The sequence below is a fragment of the Chrysochloris asiatica genome, unplaced genomic scaffold (assembly GCF_000296735.1).
Source record: "Chrysochloris asiatica unplaced genomic scaffold, ChrAsi1.0 scaffold00347, whole genome shotgun sequence".
NCBI classification, from domain to species: Eukaryota; Metazoa; Chordata; class Mammalia; order Afrosoricida; family Chrysochloridae; genus Chrysochloris; species Chrysochloris asiatica.
Window position 1 is genome coordinate 1,128,192 of NW_006408865.1, and position 26,238 is coordinate 1,154,429.

Below are 26,238 nucleotides of genomic sequence, written 5' to 3' on the forward strand. Positions count from 1 at the left end.
GGAAGCTGTGAAAATGAAGAGTACTTTTTCAAAGTAACCTAAAAAACGTACATGACTTCCTAATGGAAATGTCATTTTTAATTTGCTTTGTTGAACTTAATATGAATACTTAATAGATGTATGTGAAGATTTAAATTTTTCGAAAACAAAGCTACTTGTAGGAAAATAATCCGACTTGCAGCAATTAACCTGCAGACAAAAAATGTGACGTAGTTCACACAAATTTTTATTCCGACTTAAAGAAATGTGTAATAATAATTTTAAACACGTAAACTTTTCTTTTTCTTCGAAGCAGCTTAAAAAGCATAGTTTGCAGGTCAGAACCTGGGGAAATGATGAAGACATCCTAACACTGAGGTCAGCTCTTCTTTCTTTTCTTGGAAGAAAGCATTTGGCACATACACGTACGTATTCACACAAACTACTGTTTTATTGGTGGTATTTGATTTGGGGAAGATACTTTAAATCTAGCAAATTTCTGAGATTCTCCCAGGTTTCATTTGGATCAGTAATATGTGTCTGATTAGAGATCCTCTGAGATTAAAGTTTAGTCAGTTGTCTTAAATTGCCCATTTAGGTGTTCCTAGGTATTTCACTTCCTTCAATTATTGAATACTAGGCTTATCGTGGTAAAATACTTAAGAGGAAAGGAATCTAAACCGCTTTTCACAAAAATGCTTGCATGGATTTGCCTTAACCTAGTTCACTGTACAAATGAAACTAATTTAGAAATGCCTCGAACTTCGGGCTAAGGATAGAAATTTTAACGGTAAAATCGTCACAAATTCAAGGGCATTGGAAAGAGCAGTGGTAGGGGTTGGGACTCCTGAATTTCATAAACAAAAGGAACGTTTGCAAGTATGAAGAAGGGTTTCCGTCCATTCCCCCCAGGTAATTAAACCCTACGGAACACCTACAAACAATCTACGTTTCTTTTCTTTTCCTCTGGGCTAGTGTTTGAGGAAGGAAAGTCTGGGGTTACTCTTTGGTAGAATAGCGTCCTGTGGTGGAGGAAGGCCCAGCCAAGGGTCCTCACTCCTTGGCATGAAATTCAGCCCGTTCGTAAGTGATGGACCTCAAAAGAGGAACCCTTCTTCCCAAGTAAGGGGTGGGAGAGGAAGCCGCGCACAAAAGCACGACGATTAGCCTCTTATCAGAATCTACAGGGAAGGGTGGAGAAAAGGGAAACAGAAAAGGGCCGGACGCTTTTGCCCAAGACTCGGCTCCCGCCCGAGCGGCTTTTAAACTGCGTTTCCACAACCTTTCGCACCGCGTCGCGGCTAATGGAACCCGCGCGAGCCGTCCCGCCAATCACCGCCGCTTTTCCTCCCGCCGTTGGCCAATGGCGGCGCGTGTTCTTGGGGCGTGGGCGAAGCTGGGCGCTCTCCTTTCGCTTGTAGTGTGTGGGCTGAGGTTGGTGTAGGGTTCTATTTGGGCCGCACTTGGGACGTATACTGCTCGGGGGGCTTTGTGTCCGTTTGCGCTTTGCTTTGTGTCCGTTGCTTTGTTCCGTGGTGCTCCTATCGGGCGGGAGCCGGGAGGCTTGGAGACGGCATCGCGGCCCCGGGGGAGGAGAGCGCGCCGGCGTGAGCGGCGGGTGTGAAGGCTGCAGGGAAGGGGCTTCGCCGCGGAGATGCCAGAGTTCCTAGAAGACCCCTCGGTGCTGACGAAAGAGAAGTTGAAGAGTGAGTTGATCGCCAACAATGTGACGCTCCCGCCCGGCGAGCAGCGCAAAGACGTGTACGTGCAGCTCTATCTGCAGCACCTCACGGCGCGTAACCGGCCGCCACTCGCCGCCAGCGCCAACAGCAAGGGGCCCCCTGACTTCTCCAGCGACGAGGAGCGCGAGCCCACCCCGGTTTTCGGTTCCGGAGTTGTCGCCGCAGGCCGGAGCCGCGTTTCCGTCGGCCGGGTAAGGACGGCCGGTCCACAAAGGCGGGCGGGAGGGCGGGCAGGCGTTTGGCGGAGCGCGCCGCGCACTCGGCCCCGCCGCGGCCTCTCCCTCCGCGGCTCCCCCGCGGGCCTCCTGGGCGGCGGGAGAGCGGAGTCCTGAGAAGTTGGAGCGGCCGGGCGGCCGTGTTTTGGCGTTGTGTGACTCGGAGTGGGAAGTCCGGTGATTGCTGGCATTCCTTGGCACGTGGGAAAAACTGGCCCGCGCGTGTATTTAGACCCCCTACCCTGCGGTGCGCTCTCCGTAGGCTCCGGAGGGCCAGCCCTGCAGTGCCGGAGGCTGGGTTCGAGCATTTTCCCGCTTTCTTAACTGAAATGACTCGTCACAGTCGCACAGCGCTCTCTGGAGGACACTTTGTGACTTAAGAATTTATAACCCAAATTTGAAATCAGGAAATTCCCGCCTTTTTATCGTTGTTTGTTTTGTTTCAAAACTAGAGCTCTTTCTGAACCGTTTGTTTTCTTGATTGTCTTTCTCGCTTTCAGCAACAGGTCATCTTTTGGCGCGGAGGGACTTTAAATTATAAGAGTATTTAAAAGGGAGCGCTTTTATTTTTAAACACTTAATCATAAACGTTCAAGTATTGGAAAATTCTAGTTACTGAAAGATTTTTATTTCTTTTTTTGTAAATTTCGCATGCAGAAAGAAAATACTTTTTCGGAACCAGAAAAGTGCTAATTTCAAGACATTTCTTGTATTGCAAATTTGGAATGTCAGATCCTACATAAATCTCAAGACTAGCTCCAGGAACTGCGTGTTGTGTTCTGAAGTATTTCGTTGGTTTGACTGCTAAATTCCCAGGATTCCCATCATAAAAGAATGTAGTAGTTCAGATGTCCAATGCTTTGTCAGATGTTGAGTGGTTTCTAGTACAGTCTGTCAAGATTGCTTTCAAAGTTATAACATTCTTTTCAGTTTTCTTTCTTTTTTTTTTATTTTTAACTTGTAAGCTTTTTGTGTGTGAATTAAGTGAAGGTTTACAGAGCAGATCATCAGTTTCACATTTAACAAATCGTACATTTCGTTTCATCTCAATGATTGCAATCCTGTTAATGTAATATCGTTTATTCCACTTTCTCCCTGTGTTCCTTTTTTTTAATTTTTTCCTTTAAACTTTTACCGTCTTCAAAAAAAAAAATCCATCTGATGTGTTTTCCTAAATGAACCACCAGGAAATGAAAGCTGTAATAGACACATGGAAATGTCTTTGAAAATCTTAAACAATACCTTATGTTAGTGCCTGGCACATAGTTTTTTTGTTTTGTTAGTGCCATCAGTTGGTTCCAACTCATAGCAACCCTTGTATAGGGTTACCGAGGAGTGGCTGGTGGGTTGGAACCGCCAACCTTGCGATTAGCAATCCCTACCTAGCACATGGTAGTGCCAAATTATTGTTATGTAAATAATGGAACAACCTTACTTTATTGTTTCTAGTCTCTTATGTATTTAGAGAAAGCCACTCTGCACACACACATATAATAAACACATGTATTTTGGGGATGAAACTATATCTTAGTCATTTTCCCCTCTGGAAAAATAACCCTCAAACTATTTTGGTAATTTAAATCTGTACAGTTAGAAAAAATAAGTCGCTGTAGAACCCTGTATTGATCTGTGTAAATGTTGGATCGTGGCAGTTTTGTGGTGTGTGTCTACATACTAAGATTATTCACTATTATTCTGATGTTCAGTTGTTTGATTTTGGTGTTTTTCTTTCAACAACTTTGTTCTTGGGAGTCCTGGTATGGCGCTGTAGCTTAATACATTGGACTGCAAAGTTGACTTGAACTGTAAGGCTGGCGATTCAAACCTACCAGCCGCTCCTCGGAAATCTTATACAGGGTCGCCATGGGTTGGAACCGACTCAACGGCACTTAACAACAACCCTGTTCTTGAATTTCTGGTGTAGCGCTGTAGGATGAGCACTGGGCTGCCAACCACAAGGGCAGCGGTTCAAACTCATCAGCTGCTCCTTGGAAACTCTATACAGGGTCACTGAGTCAGAACTGACTCATAGCACTTGACAGCAACAACCTTGTTCTTTGGGAGGTTGTTGTTAGGTATCATCAAGTCGTTACCAACTCATAGCGACCTTATGCACAGCAAAAGGAAACACTGCCTGATCATGTGCCAACCTCAATACTGTTGCCACACTTGAGTCCATTGATGCTGCCACTTGGCTAATCCATCTCATTAGGTGTTAGAAGATCTGAATATAAGGATTTTAAATGTCAGTTATGAATTCTTAATATGTGCTCTAGAAAATCCTGGTAGCACAATGGTTAAGCGTTTTACATCTAACCTGAAAGATCTGAGGAAATCTGCCACTCCCTGGAAAAGATGAGGCAGTTTGTTTCAGTAAAGATTGCAACCTTGGAAACCCTGTAAGTGCTGTTCTATTCTCTGTCCTTTTGCTGGAGAGCAAGTCTCAGAGTGTCTTCTGATGTCCATTTTGGTGTTTTCCTTCTTTCTTAATGATCTTGATGACATCTTACAATGCTTCTGGTTTCCGTTACTAATGTCTAATGTTTCAAATCTGTTCTTGAGATGGTCTCTAAATTCAGGGGGTATGTTCAAGGTCAAACTGGCTCTCATGGATTTGTTTGAATTTTCTTCAGCTTCAGCGTGAACTTGAGCAATTGATGGTTGGCCTCTGGCCTTCTTTTGACTGATGATATGTAACTATTTCATCTGGTGACGGTATTTGCAATGAACGAGTTTTTGGTCTTGCAAGATTCAGTCATACTATCTCTAACATAATTTCTATCACCATGGCTGTATTTTCCAGCTACTGATCCTTTCTTTTTGTTTCCCTGGAGAAGAACATCGTGCTAGGTAAGTGGAGGGTCAGCAAAAAAGAAGGAGATCCCCAAGGAGATGGATTGGCATAGTGGCAGCAGCAGTGGGCTCAAGCTTAATGGTTATGGGAATGACGTAGGACTGGACAGTGTTTCATTCTGTTGTGCATAAGGTTGCTCTGAATCAATGGCACTAACAACTTTGCCTGTATAAGGCTGCTATGAGTTGGAATCTAATTGATGGCAATGGGTTTGATCTTTTTTGTTTATCATGTGGTCCTACTTGTTGTTGTTATTGTTGTTGTTAAGTGCCGTCGAGTGGGTTCCGACCCATAGCGACCCTGTACAGGGTTTCCGAGGGTGTAAATCCTTACGGGAGTAGAAAGCCTCATCTTTCTCCCGCGGAGCGGCTGGTAGTTTCAAACCGCTGACCTTAAGGTTCACAGCCCGATTCGTAACCACTACGCTACTGAAGAGTAATTTTTGTAGACCTCCACCCATGCCCATAAGAATTTAATTTCTTGTATTTCAAAAAATGATCAACCATGTTATTTATTCTTATTACTTTAACAAATTTTCCATGTTGTACAAGGTGCTGAGCACTATGTAAATTAGCTAAAGGAATGAGTATTTAAGAGTACCTGGTGTGGTGCTGTGTGTTAATGTGCCAGACTGCAAAGCTGTTTGAACTACGAGGTCGGTGGTTCAAGCTCACCAGTCGCTCCTTGGAAACCCTATACAGGGTCGCTATGGGTCAGCACTTACTCAACGGCACTTAACAACAACTATGACATTATGCTAAGGCTTCTATATCTTTTGAATGTTTTGATTATCTCCATGTAGAAAAAAAATTAATTCATAGCAATGCATTTAGGTTATCTCTGAGTATTTGAATTTAAAAATATGTACCTTTAGCTAGATTCAGTTGTTCTAACCATTTGAAAAAGCTAATCTTTTTTTGTGTGGTGCTGTAGGATCAGCACTTTACTGCATATCACAAGGTTGTTGGTTCAAATCTACCCAGTGCTCCTTGGAAACCCTATATAGGGTTGCTGTGAGTGGAAACTGACTCGAAGGCACTTAACAACAATCTTGTGCTGGTCATTTTCTGTTTTAAAGTACATTAAGTATAAGTGAGAGAATGTTTTTTAAAGCCTAATAGAGGCAAAGAAAAAAATACTTTGGATTTACAAGAAAGGAACCTTAGAGCATTTATAATAATTGGTCCATAAAACTATTCTGCATTTTAAATTAAATTTCTTCATTTGTTTAATTTTATCCTTATGAGTCCATTTGTTAATTTACTGACTGTTTGGGTTATAATTCATAGTTTCATTTTGGTCATGATTCATAGTTACAACAATGTAGGATCAAATTTCTTGAAAGGAGAAAACCAAATTTAAACCTTTTACTTCAGACTTACATACGAGTAAGATAGATTTTTTAAAGTGATGAGTGATTTTAAGCTAATAAAATGTTTACATGCATCTAAGATTAAATATTTGTATAGCATAAACTTTCTATTTAATCATGAGTTTATGAAGAATTTTTTACTTGAAGGAAAAATTGTTTAATTTCAGTAATCTCTATGATCTTTCTTAGGTCCACTTAGTGTGATAGGACAAATATTTTCAAAACTTGAATTTGGTTTTTAATTTTCTTATCCCTACGGTTGTTTGTTGTTGAACTGCTATCTTGATGATACTAATAGTTTTAGGTATTGAAGTGATGCAGATTGTGGGTACATACATAAACGTTTATAAAGTTGGCAATCTGCTTTTTTGTTCCAAGGTGCAAAGCGTGAAGATGTAGCTATTTGGGATCCAGTGAAGCATAGCATTCTTGAGTGATCTGGTCTAGTGGATTAGGAATGCCTGACAAAATATTTAAAGATGTGGAACAGAACTGTAATAGGTATATTATTGTTGTTAAATGCCATTGAGTTGGTTCTGACTCATAGTGAACTTTTTTAGGGTTTCTGAAGCTATAAATCTTTGCAGAAACAGAAAGTTTCTCTCAAGTAACTTCTGGGGACCCAACCACCAACCTTGTGGGTAGTAGACCAATGCTTATCCTACAAAGCCACAGTGCACCCAAGAAGAAGTATGTTAGTGATAGTAAATGTAAATTAAATACATAAAGTGACTGCTCTATATTACAGTAAAATGTTAAGTATACAGACTTCCAAATTAGGGCTATATGGATTTAAATTCCAAGTAATACGAGAATAATAGCTACTTGATAAGATTGAAGATTACATGTAAAGTTAGTTGCTCAGTAAATGGTATTGTCACACAATATGTGATTTTTTACTGTATTGTCTTTAGTAGTCAGAACAATATATACAGTAGAAAGTTACTGTAATATAGCTTTCAGAATTGGATGCTAATAAAGATGTGAAAATCATTTATAAAGTTTGTTTATAGAAAGTAACTGTGTAGTGTAGTATGCAGATTGCCTGAGTTAGTTAGCCAGGCTTCAGTTTCCTCACTTGTACAAGTGAAATGGGGACAACAAGATTGTTAGCATATTTTATAATAATTATAAAAAGAATTCAGGGCTACTAAATGTAGAGATTAATGAAATTAGAATACTGGATTTTCAAAGTTGAAAAAGACATTAGCGATTATCTGGCAACAGAGAACAAACTAGAGAGTAAGTCCTGGCACATAATATATATATATATATATATGTCTTTCTTTTTCTCTCTTTTTTTTAAAACTAAATGTGGCCTAGATTGCGTGACTCATTTAAAGGAAGAAAGGGCTCTGGAGGCAGAAATCAGTAAAATTTATTTAAGCTTTTATTGTGAATTGAGTGATAGTTTAACATAGGAGAATATTGGTTTTGCACTCAACCAATCATATTTTGTTTTCATTACAATGATTACAGTTCCTTCCATGCACCATCAGTTAACAGTTGTTATGTGCTGTGGAGTCGGTTCTGACTCATAGTGACCCTGTACAGGGTTTCCGAGGCTGTATAACATAACGCCTCATCTTTCTCCTGTGGAACAGCCGTAGTTTCGAACTGCTGACCTTATGGTTTGCAGCCCGATTCGTAACCACTACGTTGTTACCAGAGCCTCTATTCCCTCTTTTTTTCTTTGATGTACACTCCGGATTATATAATCCTATAAACAACTAAAGGGCACATTTTGCAAGCCAGCCTCCTGCCCACCAGCACACAGCCTTTCTCTTTCCATGAGTCTAGAGTCCTCAGCTTAGACTCTTGGAAAGAGAAAGATTCTGCCATCACCTCTGCCTCCATCTCTGGTGTCATTGCTTCTCTGGTTAGGATCACTTGTTCTGCTCATGCTTTTTTCTCTTGATGGCCCTAGAGCCCTCTGTTCCTGGAATGTAAGATTAATTACCCCCTCCTTTTTGTTACACAACTTCTACCTTTTAACCTCAAATAGTCAAGATAACAATTACTACTGAATCAAGAATCCGATCCCTATCTCCTTCACCAGACCCATCTAGACAAGATGAGAACTATTCAATGAGGATTCTACCTTACCCCACACGCTCTGAAACTAACTTGAAAACTTGTAAGCCAACCACTTTGTGCCTTTATAGTTCCCCCTACCCCCACCCCCATTAAAGGAGCTCTGGTAACATAGCAGTTATGAATCAGGCTGCTAATCTCACGGTCAGCAGTTCAAAACTACCAGCTGTTCCACGGAAGAAAGATGAGGTGTTCTGCTCCTGTCAAGATTTACAGCCTCGGAGACCCTGTATAGGGTCGCTGTGAGTCGGAACTGACTCCACAGTACATAACGACACACACACACACCCATTTTAGGTAGCCAATGTCTTAAGTTGCCCTATCAACCTTGTGTGCCGGGAGGACAGACTTGATCTTGATGAGAAGACTCCTTACCTCTCAGTTGGTATTTTGAGCCAATACATCTCAGAGTCCTGGTGTTGCGCTATGGGCTAATGCACTGGACTACAGAGCTGTTTGAACCACAAAGTTGGTGGTTCAGGCTCCCCAGTTGCTCCTTGGAAACCCTATACAGGGTCGCTATGGGTTGGAAACAACTCAACAACAATAAACATCTGTAAGTATAGGTCAAGTTCATCAAATTGTAGCAATTTATACTTGCTTCCTGTATCAAACTTCTTTGTCGTCCTGTAATCGAGTTCTGATCATCAAGCCATACAAGCTAGGTCATACGGGTACTATCTGCAAGTTTGGGCATTCTTGCGCACCTCCCTCCACTTGCTATCTGCTAGATACTTCACTCTCATTTCTAGCCCACCATGGCTAGGTTAGTGTCCATGGGCTCAGGAGTTCCCAAGTCTCCCAGAACTTCAGACCAACCAGGCCTTGATCTTCTCTTTCATCTCAAGGTCAACAGGAGTCTATGGGGCATGGTCAGACTCAGTCCATGTCTTCATTAGATAGCCTAGTAAGAATCCCTGCTCTGGTTGATTTACTTATGCAAATTAAGACTCATTTGTACATAGCTTAAGTATTTAATTGTTTTAAGAAAATATAAGGAAATTGGTTTCCCAATTTAATTTGATAAACCTTTGTTGTTTCTTAATAAGACACATTTTCAAACATAATTAACTTTTTTTCCCTCCTCACATAGCACTTACATTCATAAAATTATTCTGTGGAGAAACCATTTACCGGGTGCTTAATTCTTTGTCAGGCACTCTTGTATTTTAGATGCTTGAGATATAAAAATGAATAAGAAGTGTCTTATTCAATTTTGTATCTCAAGTGTCTTCTCTGATACTTTCTCTGTTCACCTGTAGCATACATCATCTGAGATGCAGATTTTAAAAATACATATTCTCAGGACCAAGGTTAAAATTCACAGTTGAGGTTTTGATAGTGAGCCAAATAATAGTGATTATTATTCAAGGAGTTCACCATCTGGAGAAGGTAAGTGTATGTATAAACGGATACAGTGGGATATGGTAAGTATCAAAGAAAGATTTCAAAACCCCAGGCTGTTGCAAGAAGTTCGTGTTCTTGGATATTCCCTTGACAGTAAAAATTTGAGTATTAGTATAATGGAAGAACTCCTAGTGTGGCACTCTAGGATCAGCACTAGTCTGCAAACCACAAGGTTGGCAGTTCAAACCCACCAGCTGCTCCTCGGAAACCCATACAGGGTCAGTATGAGTCGGAAATAGCATGACAACACTTAACAACAACAAATGGTGGGAGATAAGAGTCTACAAGTAATATGAACTTGATCGATGTTTTGCTTATTAAAGTATTATGAATGTAGTGAAACCTATGAGAGCTAGAACTCATCAGGATTGCCTTGTTTTTTCAGATCTTGTAAGTTTTTGTTTTTGCTTTAGTGAGAAATATTTGAGTTTACCTTTTGACCTTATACAGGTCCTGGCTTTCAAGGTTTTACTGTATAATGGTGTTTTTCCTCATCAGTAAACAATTTTCATGACATGGCATGATTATTCTCATTACCCTATCTAAGAGAAGCAGTCCTCATAATCTTGCTTTTTATGAGCTATTAAAAATTTTTGTCAAAGACAAAAATTATAATACATGGTCAAATAATGCCTGGCTTTCCCCCACAACATGATTAGAAAGTAGTGAAGCTGTATGGCCTTATAATTTTAGTCACTTTTCATGAAATATTTCTAGGATGCAGTGTTGATTGACTCTTCTGCTTCCTTTAGTTAGAAATTTGAGCCTAAATTGACTTTGTCTGATTTTTACATAGTCATTTTTTTTTGTTCAGTACTCTGGTGCTTTCTGGGATTAGTGAGGCTATTTGCCACCACTTTAAAAGGTATTTGTTCCTTTCACCTATTTAACCTTGGATGTTTGTATATAGTTTTCCTAATAAATACTGCCATTGCTTAAATTATTTAAGAAACTCCTTTTGAGATTTCCCTCAAAACTTATTCTACATTCTTATAATTATTAGCGAAATGAACATAACAGAACTAAATCTAAGTGAATAAACTGTGTCAGAGATGGTATGTGACCATGAAGTCTCTTCATGGGTTACAAACTGGTTATTAAAGTAACTAGTATAAATTATATTACAAAGAGAATATTAATTTGGGCACCTTAATTTATGTTACACTTGTTTAAAGGAATTTTTTATGTATAAACTATAAATTTTTCTAGATTAATTTAAGTTTTAAGGATTATCAAAAGAGGTCAGTAGTAGTTTACTATTACTGGGTTTAAACTGTTTAAACCCAGTCTGACTTCACCTTGCAACACTTTTGTTAATGTCTTTCTTGCCATCAGGAGTTAAATGCTTTAAGAAATGCAGTATAATTTTTATAAAAAAATTTTTAAGAAAATAAGCATGTAGTTTGTTGTTATGTAAATGTATTGTGTAATCCAAAATAATTTTTAATGTTTTTATTCTTTTGGATTTTTGATGTCACACCTTCCTTTTAGATTAAAAAAAAAAAAAAAAAAACCACACACAACTGACTGCTGTTGAGTTGATTTCAGCTTCTATAGAATAGAGGACAGAGTAGGGCTGTTCCTAGGGTTTCCGAGACTGTAAATCTTTACAGAAGCAGGCAGCCTACATCTCTGTCCCTTGAAGTAGCTGGTGGAATTGAACCGCTGATACTGCAGTTAGCAGCACAGTGCTTAACCCCCTGTGCATCCAAATTGACTTTTAACAATAATGCTTTTTAAATTGTAGTTGCTTGATTGTGTATTAGATTTGCAAAATTAGAATTGAAGTTAGAATATTACTTCAAATAATGCATTGCACTTTATTAAATTGCTAAGACCCAATATCTAAAAATCACTTGAAGGTGAACTTGCATGTTTATCACAATTATTGTATGTAGAGTTGTTTATATAGATAAATTAATATTTTTTAATTCGTTTGGAAATGATAACTGGACTTTGTTTACAGAAAGCCACAAAGAAAACAGATAAACCCAGACTAGAAGATAAAGATGATCTAGATGTAACAGAGCTTACCAATGATGATCTTCTGGATCAGCTTCTCAAATATGGAGTGAATCCTGGTCCTATTGTGGGTAAGTTGATAGAATTTCAGTCATCTTTTCTGTGAAGCAATACCCCAAAATGTATTCCCTTCTCTGGCAGTTACAGTTTGAATTCTAAGAGCCAGTGTGTCCTTTATTATATGATATGACCAGAGTCCTTGTTTCCTTGGGTATTAATGAAGGACATAAAATTATAGAATTGAGCCAGATAATCTTCAAAATTACTTCTGTTGTTGAGATTGTTTCACATGGTGATTCTTATCACATAACTTAGTGAGACCATATGATTCTAGTATTGTCTATATATAACAATTGAGGAAAGCTGAATAGTGTAACTGAGGCCACCATCATTAGTGACAGATTTGTGAATGGAGCTCAAGTTATTCAGTTGCTAGTTGCACAATACCCTTTTTCACTTATGAAGGACACCTTTAAAAAGGAATCCTGTGTAGCACTGAGGGTTAATGCGCTGGACTGCAAGGTCAGTTTGAACAGCAAAATTGGCAGTTCAAGCTCACCCACTGCTCCCCGGAAACCCTATTCAGGGTCTCTCTGAGTCAGAACCGACTAGACAGCACTTCACAACAACAACCTTTTTAAAAAATCTTGTCTTGATTGGAAGAATTCAAGCTATATTTAGGAAAAAACTTTGACTATAAAAGAAAAGTTAGAACTAAATGCCATTATTTCATTACTTTTAGCTTTATGATTTTGCAATATCTTAGTTTTGTTTGGTCTTGGCATTAGCAGTGTTAAGTGCTCAACTGCTCATCTGGTGGTTAGCAACTGCTCTGAGGAAGAAAGATGTAGCTGCCAGCTTTCTAAAAATTGCAACCTTGGAAACCTTGTGGGGCAGTTCTCCTCGTAGGTTTCTTATAAGTCTTGTCTTACAGGGTTGCTTTGAGTGAAAATAGGCTCAATGGCAACAGATTTGGTTTGCTGGTAACCTTAAGAATAGTCAGTTCTGATACAACATTTTGAATACTGTGGAGGTGCAAGGGTCTTTAAATCTTTTATTTAAAATTCCAAGGGAAACAGTAAATTTGATAGTCATCTTAATACTACTGATGAAACGTTTCTAGATATGTGTGCTTGCTTTTAAAAATTCTTTGATTTTTTTTTTTTAATCCATCTTACATAATGCAAGGAAAGACATAGCTAATGTAAAAAGCTATATTTTGCTTTAAATTGATGTTGAAACATGTTAAAATTGTATTATAATTGAAATTTGCTATCTACTTAGCATAAGGAGGTCTGGTAGCATAGTGGATTATGACTGCTAACCGCTATGTCAGCAGTTTGCATCTACCTGCTGCTTCTTGGGAGAAAGATGAGACTTTGTTTTGTTTTGTTTCATTGTTTGTTTGTTTGTTTTACTGCATAGTAATTCTATTTAGATGTAATATATAACACTTTTCGTAAATCTGGTGTGGCGCTATAGGATAAGCACCGAACTGCTAACTGCTTCTCAGAAACACTCTACAGAGTTGCTGCAAGTTGAACTTGACAGCATTTAGCAGCAACAGTGTCTTTAGAGCAGAGTTTTAAAGGGATTGAACCAGGATGAACTAGTTCAAAGCCCTGTTAAGAATTTCAAGAGTTGAATGATAATTCTTTTATGTGTTCATAAAAAATGATTTTTCTGTATAGGCAAGTATAAAGTTGGGTAAAAGTTATATAATCCTGGAGAAAATATCGAAGTCCTAGACAGTTGGAGAACCCTGTTGAGTTGGAGTCATGGTGTGGCATTGTAGAATAAGCAGTAGACTTGCTAACCACAAGGTTGGTGGTTCTAACCCACCATCCGCACCTTGGAAACCCTGTAGAGAGTTGTGGAGTTGGAAGTGACTCGTTGGCATTAATAGCCACAACATCACTCCAAAAGACTTGGTTGTACATGGCTCTTTAGTAGATATTCTACAGTAGAATCTCTTCAGTCTATAGTTCATGCTATTAAAAGAAACATTCTTGTAATTACATTAATATCTTGCGAGAGGTAGAGGATAGTAAACACCTATTTTAGAAAGCAATTCATTGTATAATATGTCTTCACACTTAAGTTTAGAAAAGGGAGGTTGAAAGTAAGCTTTAACTATTCCTTAAGCAGGACACTCTATGATTGAAAACTATAAAATAAAAATTAATAGCAGGAAAATAAATATAAAATAACAGGCAAAACTAATAGCTACATAAGGAATTGTATTAAAGCAAAGTTCTGCTTTAATTCAGGGACCACCAGGAAGCTATATGAGAAGAAGCTGCTGAAACTGAGGGAACATGGAACAGAATCAAGGTCATCTACACCTCTGCCAACAGTTTCTTCTTCAGCAGAAAATACAAGGCAGAATGGAAGTAATGATTCTGACAGATACAGTGACAATGAAGAAGGTAAAACTATAAATGGTGTTAATATATGTAATTGTTTTAAGATACAGTCACCATGAAAAAGGTAATATTTAAAATAATATTATTAGCAAGGAATGTGTATTTTTTGTTCAGATCATCATTTAAATTATCCATTTGATAAACAGTGGACTGTGACCACAAGATTGGTGCTTCAAGCCCACCAGCTGGTCCACTGGAGAAGGATGAGGCTTTCTGCTCCCACAAAGATTTAAAGCTTTGGAAACCCTATACAGGGTCACTATGAGTTAGAAGCAACTTGATGGCACTTAACCAACAACAAGTAATTTAAATACCATATCTTCTGTTGTTGAGAATTCTAAGAAACAGAAAGTACGCACATTCAATTTTCCATCACCTAGAATTTTTAGTTACTTCTTTTACTTCTATTCCCATTTTCCTAAGAGAAAAAATATTACAGGTAAATTCTCCATCGGTCCCATTCCTATATTACCTCCACAGAAGCAACCATTAATATTAATTTGATAGTTCTTTCCAGTCTGTTATTCATACTTTCACATATGCATTTATTTAATGCATGGAATTATTTTGTGCCTTAAAAAAATCTGTGGAAGTGATATGTTTAAATATTAGCACTTGCTTTTCTATACTTTTAAGATTTAATCCTATTACTTTGTATGTATCTGATTTAGTCCATGTCATTAATATATATTGATAGCATTTGCTTATCACATTTGTTTTATCTTAATAGGCATTTAAATTGTTTGCAATATTTACTGGATAATTTGATTTCAAGGCAACATTAAAACAGAGTTGACCATATTTTTAGTAGATACATTATCTTAAGAAAGTTTGACCATGATAGTTAAGTACTTTGTGAGTATAATATATGAAATAAACACCCATTCAAATTTCTTAATATAACTACAACTTGGTATTTTTATAAGCTGTGTTAACTCAGATAACTTATTTCTTGACTTCATAATTGTTTTATTTGACCCAAAATGCCTATCTCTTTGTAAGAATTGCCCGACAGGGCACAGTTTGCCAAATTGTACTATAGAGCCTTTTCCTTCAACAGCACTATTTTAGCAAAGAGGCAAAGAATAAGCTCAAACACAGGTAATGCTTAAACTTCCTGCCTCTTTTGCCTCTACAGGAAAGAAGAAAGAACACAAGAAAGTGAAGTCCACTAGGGATTTTGTTCCTTTTTCTGAACTTCCAACTACTCCCTCTGGTGAATTTTTTCAGGGTATTTCTTTTCCTGAAATCTCTGTCCGTCCTCCTTTGGGCAGGACTGAACTACAGGCAGCTAAGAAATTACATACTTCTAAGAGAAACCCACCTAGGGAACCTGTTATTTCTACAACTTTGCCTGACAGGGGACAGTTGGAGAAGTTAGCCTCTGGAGGGAATTGTTTTATTTCCTCCCAGTCTAGCCCCTCCAAGGCTAGAGGTTTAGAGAAAAGTTCTGCATCATCACCTCAGCATCAACTTGCTGCTATGTTGGCCTCTGCTACAGCTTCTCCTTCACGGATTAAAGAAACCAGTACTTCTCACTATAAAGAAATAGTAGAAAAGATTTGCTCTGGAGAGAAAAGTAGAAGTCGGCCCTTAGGTACAGAGAGGTCCCGTATTTCAGATCAGTCCATTCTGTGCAGTGAAAGGGAAGAGGTGGAAGAGTCTGTGAGATCACAAGTAATTTCTCCACCACTTGCTCAGGCAATCAGAGATTATGTCAATTCTCTTTTGGTCCAGGGTGGGGTAGGTAGTTTACCTGGGACTTCTCACTCTGTGCCTCCACTAGATGTAGAAAACATGCAGAAGAGAATTGATCAGTCTCATTTCCAAGAAATGGAATACCGATCTCCTTCACGAAAATTCCCTAGACGCAGTGAGAAGTCAGTAGAGAACAGGGATTTAGGCTCTGTTATGGCATTTCATAATACACCTGGAGGTGAATCAATGTCTTCTCTTGCTAAAGCTGTTGTCTCTCACTCACTCACTACCTTAGGCATTGATTTACCTCAGCAATCACAGTCTGCTACAATAGATGATTCTGAACTGTCTTTTCCCTTCCATGAATCGATTTTAAAAGTAATTAAGGAGGAATGGCAGCAGATTGACAAGCCGCTGTCTTCATTGACTTGCAAGTATCCAGTTTCTTCTAGAGAAGCATCTCAGATATTACCAGTTCCAGAAGTAGATGATGAAATCCTAGGGTTTATTTCTGAAACCACCACTCCACCAGCAGGAGCCTCCACTGAGGCTTGTGATAAACAGTTGGATTTAGCACTTTGTAGAACATATGAAGCTGCAGCATCAGCATTGCAGATTGCAACCCATACTGCCTTTGTAGCTAGGGCGATGCAGGCAGACATTAGTCAGGCTGCACAAATTCTAAGCTCTGATCCTAGTCAAAAGGACCAGGCCCTTGGAATTCTGAGCAAAACGTATGATGCAGCCTCATTTCTCTGTGAGGCTGCATTTGATGAAGTAAAGATGGCTGCCCATACCATGGGGTCTTCCACTGTTGGTCGCCGATATCTCTGGCTGAAGGATTGCAAACTTAATCCAGCTTCTAAGAACAAACTGGTAGTTACTCCCTTTAAAGGTGGAACATTATTCAGAGGAGAAATAAACAAAACAATTAAAAAGCGTGGGAATAAACACTGATAAAGTTAAGAACAAAGACATCTATAATATGAGGCATTTAGGATGTTTTTTTAGCAACTTCAAGAACTTACCAAAATTTTCTTTTCTGAATTCTTCAGTCTAAAAACTGGGCTAATTTCAAAGTGTCAGGCTTCTATTCAACAAATAGCAGTATAAAAGTAAATAAATACCTTTTTTTTTAATTTCTTCATTTTTTTAGTTGCTCAGATGGAAAGCCTGGTAGAAACAATTAAAAGCTTTTTAGATTATATTTCTCTTTAATAAATAAATAAATACACTGTTTTGTTTTACTTACATTTTTACACTTTTCAAAATTGAGAAAATTCCAGTAATTCAAATATAAGTAGGATCTTCACTGGTATTATTAGTATGCATTTTTGTTTATACCTAGGACAAAGTCTAAAATGCTACACATTCAGAACAATGATTTTATTCTTTTGATACTGCCATCACTTGTAGAGCTTTTCCACATTATTGCTCTTAATCGCGCTTGGTTTTTATTTATCTGTAAATCATTGATAATGTTCAGAATCAGTGCAGTGAGTGTTAGCCCACAAGCAAGAGAAGCATGCTGCAGAGTTTAAACGTAGACACACTTTTTAGTTCTATTCACGGTTGGGATTTTTTTTGTTTTGTTTTCTCTGTAGTAAAACATGATTGATTTAAGCAGCAATGTATTGGTTTACATTTTGGTGCAAGTGTCTCAAGTCTTCATAGACTGAGGGACCAATCCCAATCTGTGGTCCAAACTTTGTGAGATCCTGCTCAAGAAGATAATGAATATTCTGGGATGGTGCAGTGTTCTCACCATCTCTCTAGTTTGTCAGATTAGCCAGATAGTAGAAAGATGGGGATTTTTTTTTCTTTTTTCTTTTTTTTTTAAATAGTACTTTTCTTGCAAGGTGTGTTATGGTTTGGGAAACTTAGGCTTAAAGTTACAGATTTTAAGTGAAAATCTATGTTAATGGGTTAGAAAAAGCCTTAAGAACTACTATATCCCCCAGAGTCTCTGTCTACATAAAGCAATATATTATCTTCTGTCTTTATTTTTTATGATTGTAAGATGAAACTGTCTAAATGTAGAATTTTTGTGTAGAACACAAATATTTTTGTTTTTATGGAAAATGGTAGCCTTAAACCTAAACAAACTATAGTCCTGTGGGTACTCCCCTTAGCTGTTAACATTCTTACACTACTCATGTCCGTCTTCCCAGCTTACTGAGAGTAATATTTGTTATTTGTCTTCTGAAATGTACATGTATACATGTACCTGCTAAGTGCTATGTGATTTTAAATATGTATTACTGTAGAATGCTTCTGCAAATTCAATAAAGTTGTTAAATTTGAACAGTTTTGTGTGGTCTCCAGAAACATGTTTTATGTGTGTTTTATTCTTGGAGTTGCAACAAGTTAGGTATTTATAGATATACAACCCTTTTCCATTTCATCTTTGACACTCCAGTGGGTATAGGTGAAAATACTCTTTAATTTTTCTTCTATTTGAGAATCGTGGTTTTGTTATCTATTGAAATCCACATTTATAAAAGAATCTGTAACTATAAATCTTGTCTAACCAATTTCTGCCCAATTACTAATGAAAATTTTACTTACTAAAGTATAAGTATAAACTTACACCAAACATAGATATATAAACATAGTTCCATTAATAGAAATGTTAGTTAGAAGATGGAGTTGGCAGCTTAATCCTAAATAAATAATGAACTGTTTGAACTAACTTTGTAGCTGTTCATTTTTGGGCAACATCCAAGTTTACTTTTGACTAGTAGAAGACTAGAAAGTTAACAAAATACATAGTGTATCTTGACCACTTTTTAACAGCTATATTCCATTCCTATCCCTCGGGTAAGAAGGTAGTCAATTAACTTTCACATTATTTAATAATAGAGTTTTATTACTGACTTAATTTTGCTATCCTGGTATGGCACTGTAAGAACAGCACTTGACTGCAAACCACAAGGTCAGCAGTTCAAACCCACCAGCTACTCTTCGGAAACCCTGTATAAAGTTGCTGTGAGTCGGAACTGACTCAATGGCACTTAACAACAACATGATAAATAGCCACAAAATGATGTCTCTGATTTTTACCAGTATTTTTAAATCTAGATCTTTAAATGGTGATAAAATCAAAGTGTAGAAGAATGAAATGTTGAAGCCTATAACAACATATATGAGTTGTTAGGTTAATAAACAACATGATGTATGATTTAATTAAAATATACTGACTAACTCCTTTATTTTTAGTATGGGTATTGGAAAGAGGTGATAATGTGATTTGTACTTTTCTATAAACAGATTCTTCTTGATCTCCACCTTAGTTATACCTACTTCATAAAAGGAAGGGAAAACTTAAATTACACTTGTTTTATTGTCTTTGTCATTTATCACTTGTTGAGTTATTAGAGATTTGATACCAAACAGATTTTTTTATTCTTGAAATGAAAATGCCTTATAGCCTTTTCTGCATTCTAAACTTTAACAAACTTACCTTTATTATTACATCATAGTGATTTATGGGAAAAAGAATGTTAACTATATTGTATATGTGTATGTCTTTTTTCAACATGTTGTGTTTAACAAAAGCCACACTGAGCAGTTTGAATTCAAAAAGAAAAGGAGAATAAATAGAAATAGTGTGATCAGATTAATGAATGGGGAAGATTTTTAGAAATGGAATAAAGTAGAATAGAAAAGGGAAAAAAGGGCAAATTACAGTTAAGCATTTTTTTATCTATTGCAGTGTAACACCAATTAATAAGCTTGTTTTACGTTTTAGGGTGCCTAAAACTAGGGTTTCAAAATAATATATGACTGTAGTTTGTTGGATGTTTCAGAGAGTAATGGTTTCTCTGGTGTTATTTCCAGACTCTAAAATAGAGCTCAAGCTTGAGAAGAGAGAACCATTAAAGGGCAGAGCAAAGACTCCAATAACACTCAAGCAAAGAAGAGTTGAGCACAATCAGGTATTTTTAGTTTTGTGGTCACTGTACAGGTATAAGTAATCTGTCAATACTAATGTGTCTTCTGTTTTAATCTTTAATAGTTGACACCCAGATTCCAACATACTCAATAAACTATTAATTTCATTAATTAAATGGCAGCAGTCAAAATGTGTGGGGCTTTTTGTTGCTGTATTGCAGTTACCGTAAAAATGAGTGTTTATTAAATGTCTCATTTGTGTTTGACTGTGTGCTTAGCATGGTTCAAAACCAATCTTGCTTTTCTTTTTGAGAGAAATATTTAAAAGATGGAATAACATAAACATTGTAATTGAAAGTTTTTAAAAGCAGAGGAGGCTCTCATATTGTGTCTTGATCTCCAGATTTCTGACTTTGTTTTCACTTTCATGTGTCTTTTTGTGCTTTTTCTGTCAACTCTAAAACTAGTCTGAGCCTAAGGGTTCAGTTTCCTTACTCTAGTTGAAAATTGGGGAAATCTTGTATTTGTCATTATAATTTTTCAAATGGAAGATGTAGGAAATTAAGTGAAAGAATAAGCACAGGTATGAAAATGGACTCGGTTAGAGAACAAATTGATTACAGTCTAACATTGATTTGACTTGGCTGCTTTACCAGTTTCTCCTAGAATAATTTTCCTTAACTTTATTCAGTCTAACTAGATTGGCCTATCTTATAGCTTTCCACCTTCTTGTCAACTAAGGAGCCCTGGTGGCACAGTGGGTTAAGCATTGGACTACTAATCTAAAGGACAATGATTTGAACCTACCAAACGCTCCACAAGAGAAAGATGAAACCGTCTTCTTCCAGAAAGATTTACAGCCTCAGAAATTCTATGGAGCAGTTGTACTCTGTTACTATGAGTCGGGATCAACTCAGCGGCAATGGGTTTGTCACCTTAAAAGCACACATCCTCAGGCAACTCTCTCAGTTTCTTAAGCCATGTCCCTGTCATTTGATGTAGAATTTCATAACTGTTAAAATGAATTTCGTGACAACATGTATAATTTGTAGAGTATTGAATGATGTTGTTCTTAAGTGCTTTTGAGTTGATTCCAATTCAGTGACTCTGTAGGGTTTCCCAGGAGCAGCTGGTGGGTTTGAACCACCAACCTTGTGATTAGCAGTCCAATATTCTACTTTAGAATTAAAACTGGAATAAGTATTTTATTGCTCTTTTATCTAGCATTGCTAAAGAAGAGAAATTAGGCAAATCTGGACAATTTTGGTCCAGAATCTGAAGGCAAGAGGTTTATGTGCTAGTAGGAGCATGTGGCCAGTTAGATAGTGGGTTAAAAAGTGAGGATGGGTATAGGAGGGGGTAGTAGAAAAGATGGGTTAAAGGGGTAAGTCTGTGTGTTGGGGAATATAAACTGAAGGGCAAGATAGTCAAAGGAAAGAGTAGATTTAGAAGATGTCAGATTTAGAGTCTTTATGGGAAATTTTTAAGCATATAGAAAAGACTAAAAAGTTTAATGACCCGCCCATCAGAGCCTTAATAGTTGTAAATGTTTTACCAGCTTTGTTGTTGTTAAGTACCTTACCAGCTTTGTTGTTGTTGTTGTTGTTATGTGCCGTGGAGTTAGGTATTATTTAATATTTTTTATTTCCTATAGATTGGGAATTAGATTAGACTCTTAATAGTTTTCTAGAGCTGCTAGCATAAATTATCACAAACTGAGTGGCTTTAAAAAAGCAGAATCCTTACTTTCATAGTTCTGAAAAATGAAGTCAACGTTGGCAGGGCCGTGCTCTCGCAGAATGAGAATTTGTTGTAAGCCTTTCTCTTAGCTTCTGATACTGGCTTTTAGGCATTTTACTCCAATCTCTGCCTCTGTTGTCCCATGGCATTCTCCCTGTGTGTCTGTATTTATTATTATACAGGGCACCAGTCATATTAAGCACACACTAATGACCTCAACTTGATTATATCTGCAAAAATCCTGTTACTAAATAGGTCACATTCACAGGTATCAGGGGCTAGGGCTTCCATATATCTTTTTGGAGGACACAATTCAGCATATCATAGTAAACCTATAGTAAGGCTATGGGATAGAATTTTCTGCAATGATGAAAATGCTCACCATTATAGTAGTCACTAGCCACTTGAAGCTCTTGAATGCTTGTGATGTGGCTACTGTGGCATCAAAACTGGATTTTTTTTTTTTTCTTTAAATTTAAAATAACCATATATGGTCATTGGCTACCATATTGGACAGTATAGATTTAGAGGGTTGATTTAATTAAGATTCCATTTCTTTGACACAAGTTCACCCTTTGATTTTAAATGATGATTTTTCTTTTCTTCTTTTTAAAAAATCTTTTATGTGAGATGAGTTATGGTTTACAGACCAGATCATCAGTTTTCCATTCAACAGATCATATACTTTGCTTCATTACAATGATTGCAATTGTAATTGTACCAACACTTACAGTATTTACCTTGTACCAACACTTACAGTATTTACCTCTCTTCGTATTTGAGGGATACCTTTGCTGGTATATATTCTTAGTTGGCAGTTTTTTCTTTCAGAGTATTGTATATGTCATCCCATTGCCTTCTTGGTTATATGGTTTTTGCTGAGAAATCAGAGCTTAGTCTTACTGGTTCTCCTTTGTAGGTAGGTAACTTTGCAGTTTTCCTGAGCTACTGTCAGGATGTTTTCCTTGTCTGGTTTTGGAAATTTTGATTTTGGTGTGTCTTGGTAATTTTCTTTTGAGATCTACTCTGCTGGGGGTTCATTCAGCTTCTTGTATACATACATTTTTTCCTTCCTGATCTTAAAGGAAGTTTTCTTCCAACAACTCTTTGACAATTTTCTCTGTGCTTTTTATTATCTCTTCCTTTCCTGGAATTTGGATCACCCATAAATTATTCCTCTTCCTGGTGTCCCACATTACTCTTAGGCTTTCTTTGGATTCTTTCATTCTTTTTTCTGGTGGTTCTTCTAGTGTACTAGTATAGAGAGATTTTACCTTCAAGCTCACTAATTTCAGGCTTCCATTGCTTCACATCTTCTTTGCCTTTTCAATGTATTGTCCATTTCTAAAATCTAAGTATTAATCTTCTGGATTTATAATTGCAGGTTTTGTATTGTTTCAAAATTTTTATTCATTTTGTCTGTTGTTCTAGTGTTTTTCTGAATTCTTCTAATGTTTTTTTTGTGTTCTCCTTGCTTTCCTAGATCTTTGTGTCAGCCCTCAGAAGGTACTTAAATAGTACTCTTTTGAATTCTTTTTTACTTCCTCATAAACATTTTCAGGCTTTACATCTTGGTATTTGTTTGAGCCATTCTCTCTTGTTTCTCATGTAAGCTAAAATTGTCTGTTGTCTTTGGAGCATTGTGTGGTTGTTGTATTTGTATTTAATTGATGATTGTATGTTGGTGTGTTCCTAGGCTCTCACCAACTGTCTTCTGTGAGTGTAGTTAGAGAATGGAAGCGTGTACACTGTTCTTATTTGCTGTTCATGCACCTCAGTTTAGGGTGGGTTTGACTGGTGTTGGCTGCTGTCTGTCATTGATCAGGGAGGTAGGAACTGGTATTAACTCTTGCCCAGTGGGTGGAGCTGCAGAGGGTACAGTTATAGCTGCCCTGTATGGATACCGTTTCTGTATCCTTTCTAGTCGCCTGTGTGACTGCTCTGTCAGGCCACCTTCTGTGGCCAAAACTATTCACAAAGGTTTGAGATGGTCACTTTGCATCTAGCTGCCCATTCACCAGTCAGTCTCCCTCTCTCGGCATCCCTACCCAGCTTCTCTTCCCAACCAACACTCAGTCGGCTTCTCTAAAGTTCAGAGTTCCAGGATTTTTTTTATCTGTGTCTGTTTTTCTGTGTTGGTGTTTTGGTTTTTTTATCCAACTTTTTATTGTGAGTTCTGTGAAGATTAACAGATAAGAACATCAGCTTTGCTTTCAACCAGTCATACATTTTGTTTCATTTCAATGATTATACTCCCCTCCCTGCAACAACGGTTATCCTGCTTCCTCCCTGTGGCTTCCCTTTTACTTTTTTTCCCCCACCATACCAACAAAGCAAAAGTATTTGATTTACACTTACAGAACAAAAAATATATATTTATTTAAATGACTATTAAGGAGCTCTGGTAGCGTAGTGGCTACGAATCAGGCTGCGAACCTTAAGGTCAGCAGTTCGAAACTACCAGCCGCTCCACGGGAGAAAGATGAGGCTTTCTACTCCCGTAAAGATTTACACTCTCGGAAACCCTGTACAGGGTCGCTATGGGTCGGAACCGACTCGACGGCACTTACAACAACAACAACAAAGGACACATATTACAAACCAGCCTCCTGCCTGCAAGCACACAGCCCTTCTTAGTCCATGGGCCTAGAGTCTGCAGCTGCTCTCTGTCTCCATGCCATCCCCTTTGCTACTGTCTCTAATGTCACCACCTGATGGTTCTAGGTAGGATCTCATACCCTTCCTTCTTGGTAGTCCTTAGGGCTCTTTGCTTCTGAAATGAAAGATAAATAAACTGCTCTCCCCTTTTAGTTAACACATCTTCTACAATTACAGTTGTGACTTCTGCCATTAATCCTGTAACAGTTACTCCTAACTGAATCATAACATCCTCTCACCATCATCCTCCATGTCCTCATCCCATTTCACCAGATCCATCTGGAAAAGGAAAACTATTCAGTGAGGATTCTTCCTTACCCCCTCGTTCTGAAACTAAGCACACTCAAGAAAGCTTGTAAACTGGTCACTTTGTGCCTTTATGTTGTTGTTAAGTGCTGTTGACTCGATTCTGACCCATAGCAACCCTGTATAGAGTTTCCAAGGAGCAGCTGTTGAGCTTGAACCACCAATCTTGGAGTTAAAAAGCATTAGCCCACAGCATCACACCAGGACTTTATAAACCTCCCCCCCCCCCCCATTTTTGATAGCTGGTATCTACATTGCCTGTCCCTGTCAACCCATTGATGTCCTGGTGTGGCGCTTTGGGATAAGCACGTGACCTCAAGGTTGGTTTGAACTGAAAGACTGGTGATTCAAACTCACCAGGTGCTCTTTGGAAACCCGTCAGAACTGACTCGATGGCACTTAACAACAACTTTAACCCATTGCACTGAGAAAACAAGCTTGATCCTAGGTATGAAGAGTCCTTCCATTTCAGTTGGCATTTTGAACAACTGCATCCATAAGCAAAGGTCTAGTTCATTAAATTGTAGCAATTTGTATTTGCTCACTTATCTGTGTGTCTGTTTTATTTGGTCTCTCTTGTGGCACTGTAGGATAAAGTCAGCAGTTCAAACTCACCAGTCACTCCTTAGAAACCCTGTACAGGTTTGCTAAGGGTCAGAACCAACTTGACAACACTTAAGAACAACAGCAGCATATTTGTTACAGAGTCTGTGTAGTGCGTGTTTCTGGTCAGTCATCTTAATGGAAATCCCAAGACAATGGTTTTTCTTATTCTCTCCTGTCTATTAACTGGAATTCTCTTACAAACAATGTTCTCTTGTGAGTTGCATAATTGCTATGAAATAAAAGTCTTATAGGAGAATCAGATTAATTTATTTCTTTACTTTTATTTGACAGTTTTCAACAACAAAGTGCCATTGAGTCAAATTCTGACTCAAAGTGACCCTCCCTATAAGACTGAGCAGAGCCAAACCTTTTGGTTAGTAGGTTAATAGGTCAATGTTTAACCACTGTAACACCAGCCTCCTGAAGTATCCATTCTACTTGAAAAGGTGACCAGTAAGATATTTGTCAGTGTTAAAATGTTTGTGGTTTTTATTGACTTCAGTAATTGCTGTCCTTTTTTATGCTCAAAATGTGCCATCTCTTGTTGTTGTTGTTAAGTGCCGTCGAGTTGATTCCATCCCATAGAGACCCTGTACAGGGTTTCCGAGGCTGTAAATCTTTACGGGAGCAGAACTCCTCATCTTTCTCCCGCGGAGCAGCTGGTAGTTTTGAACTGCTGGCCTTAAGGTTCGTAGCCCGATTCGTAACCACTACGCTACCAGTGCCATCTCTAGCCAGTGGGAATTATTAAATTGAATCCTTTATCCTTTTATTGGCCTGTTATTTGACAGAGTCCCTGGGGTTGGTACAGTTAGAGTGCTCAACTGCTAACCAAAAGGTTGGAATTCACTAAGAGGCATTTCAGAAGTACTTCAATCTTTCTAAAAATCAGTCATCAAAAACCCTGTAAAATTTGATGAACTTGACCTACACCTATGGATGCAGTAGCTCAAAAGAGGGAACAAATCCTTGCAGCAAGAATCATTCCCACTCCCTCCATACACAGAATAGATAGGGATGGGCAACTCGGACATTGGATACTCAAATGGGGAGGGGAGGACTACAAAGGCAAGAAGTGACTGGCTTACAAGCTTTCAAGAGGGAACCTAGTGCTAGGGAGCATGGAAGAAGGCAGAATCTCCAGTAGGTACTATTCAATCTGTCTGGACGGAGCTGATGAAAGGAAATACAGATGGGTAACTCGTGATACTATAGTAAATAATGC

At 38.0% G+C, this 26,238-nt stretch overlaps 1 protein-coding gene across 3 annotated transcripts in view; it reads left to right on the forward strand.

Annotated features, from left to right (window-relative positions):
* The first annotated feature begins 1,408 nt into the window (after positions 1-1,408).
* Positions 1,409-26,238, forward strand: part of TMPO (thymopoietin) — a 34,332-nt gene continuing 9,502 nt past the window's right edge. The window contains exons 1-4 of one of the 3 annotated variants that reach the window (XM_006875928.1): positions 1,409-1,912; positions 11,630-11,756; positions 13,956-14,114; positions 19,650-19,747. In XM_006875928.1, coding sequence (XP_006875990.1) covers positions 1,634-1,912; positions 11,630-11,756; positions 13,956-14,114; positions 19,650-19,747 — 663 coding nt within the window. In that variant the 5' untranslated portion in view covers positions 1,409-1,633. Of the gene's footprint in view, positions 1,913-11,629; positions 11,757-13,955; positions 14,115-15,249; positions 16,767-19,649; positions 19,748-26,238 lie in introns of those variants that run through there. The other 2 variants (XM_006875929.1, XM_006875927.1) reach the window with 2 other exon arrangements.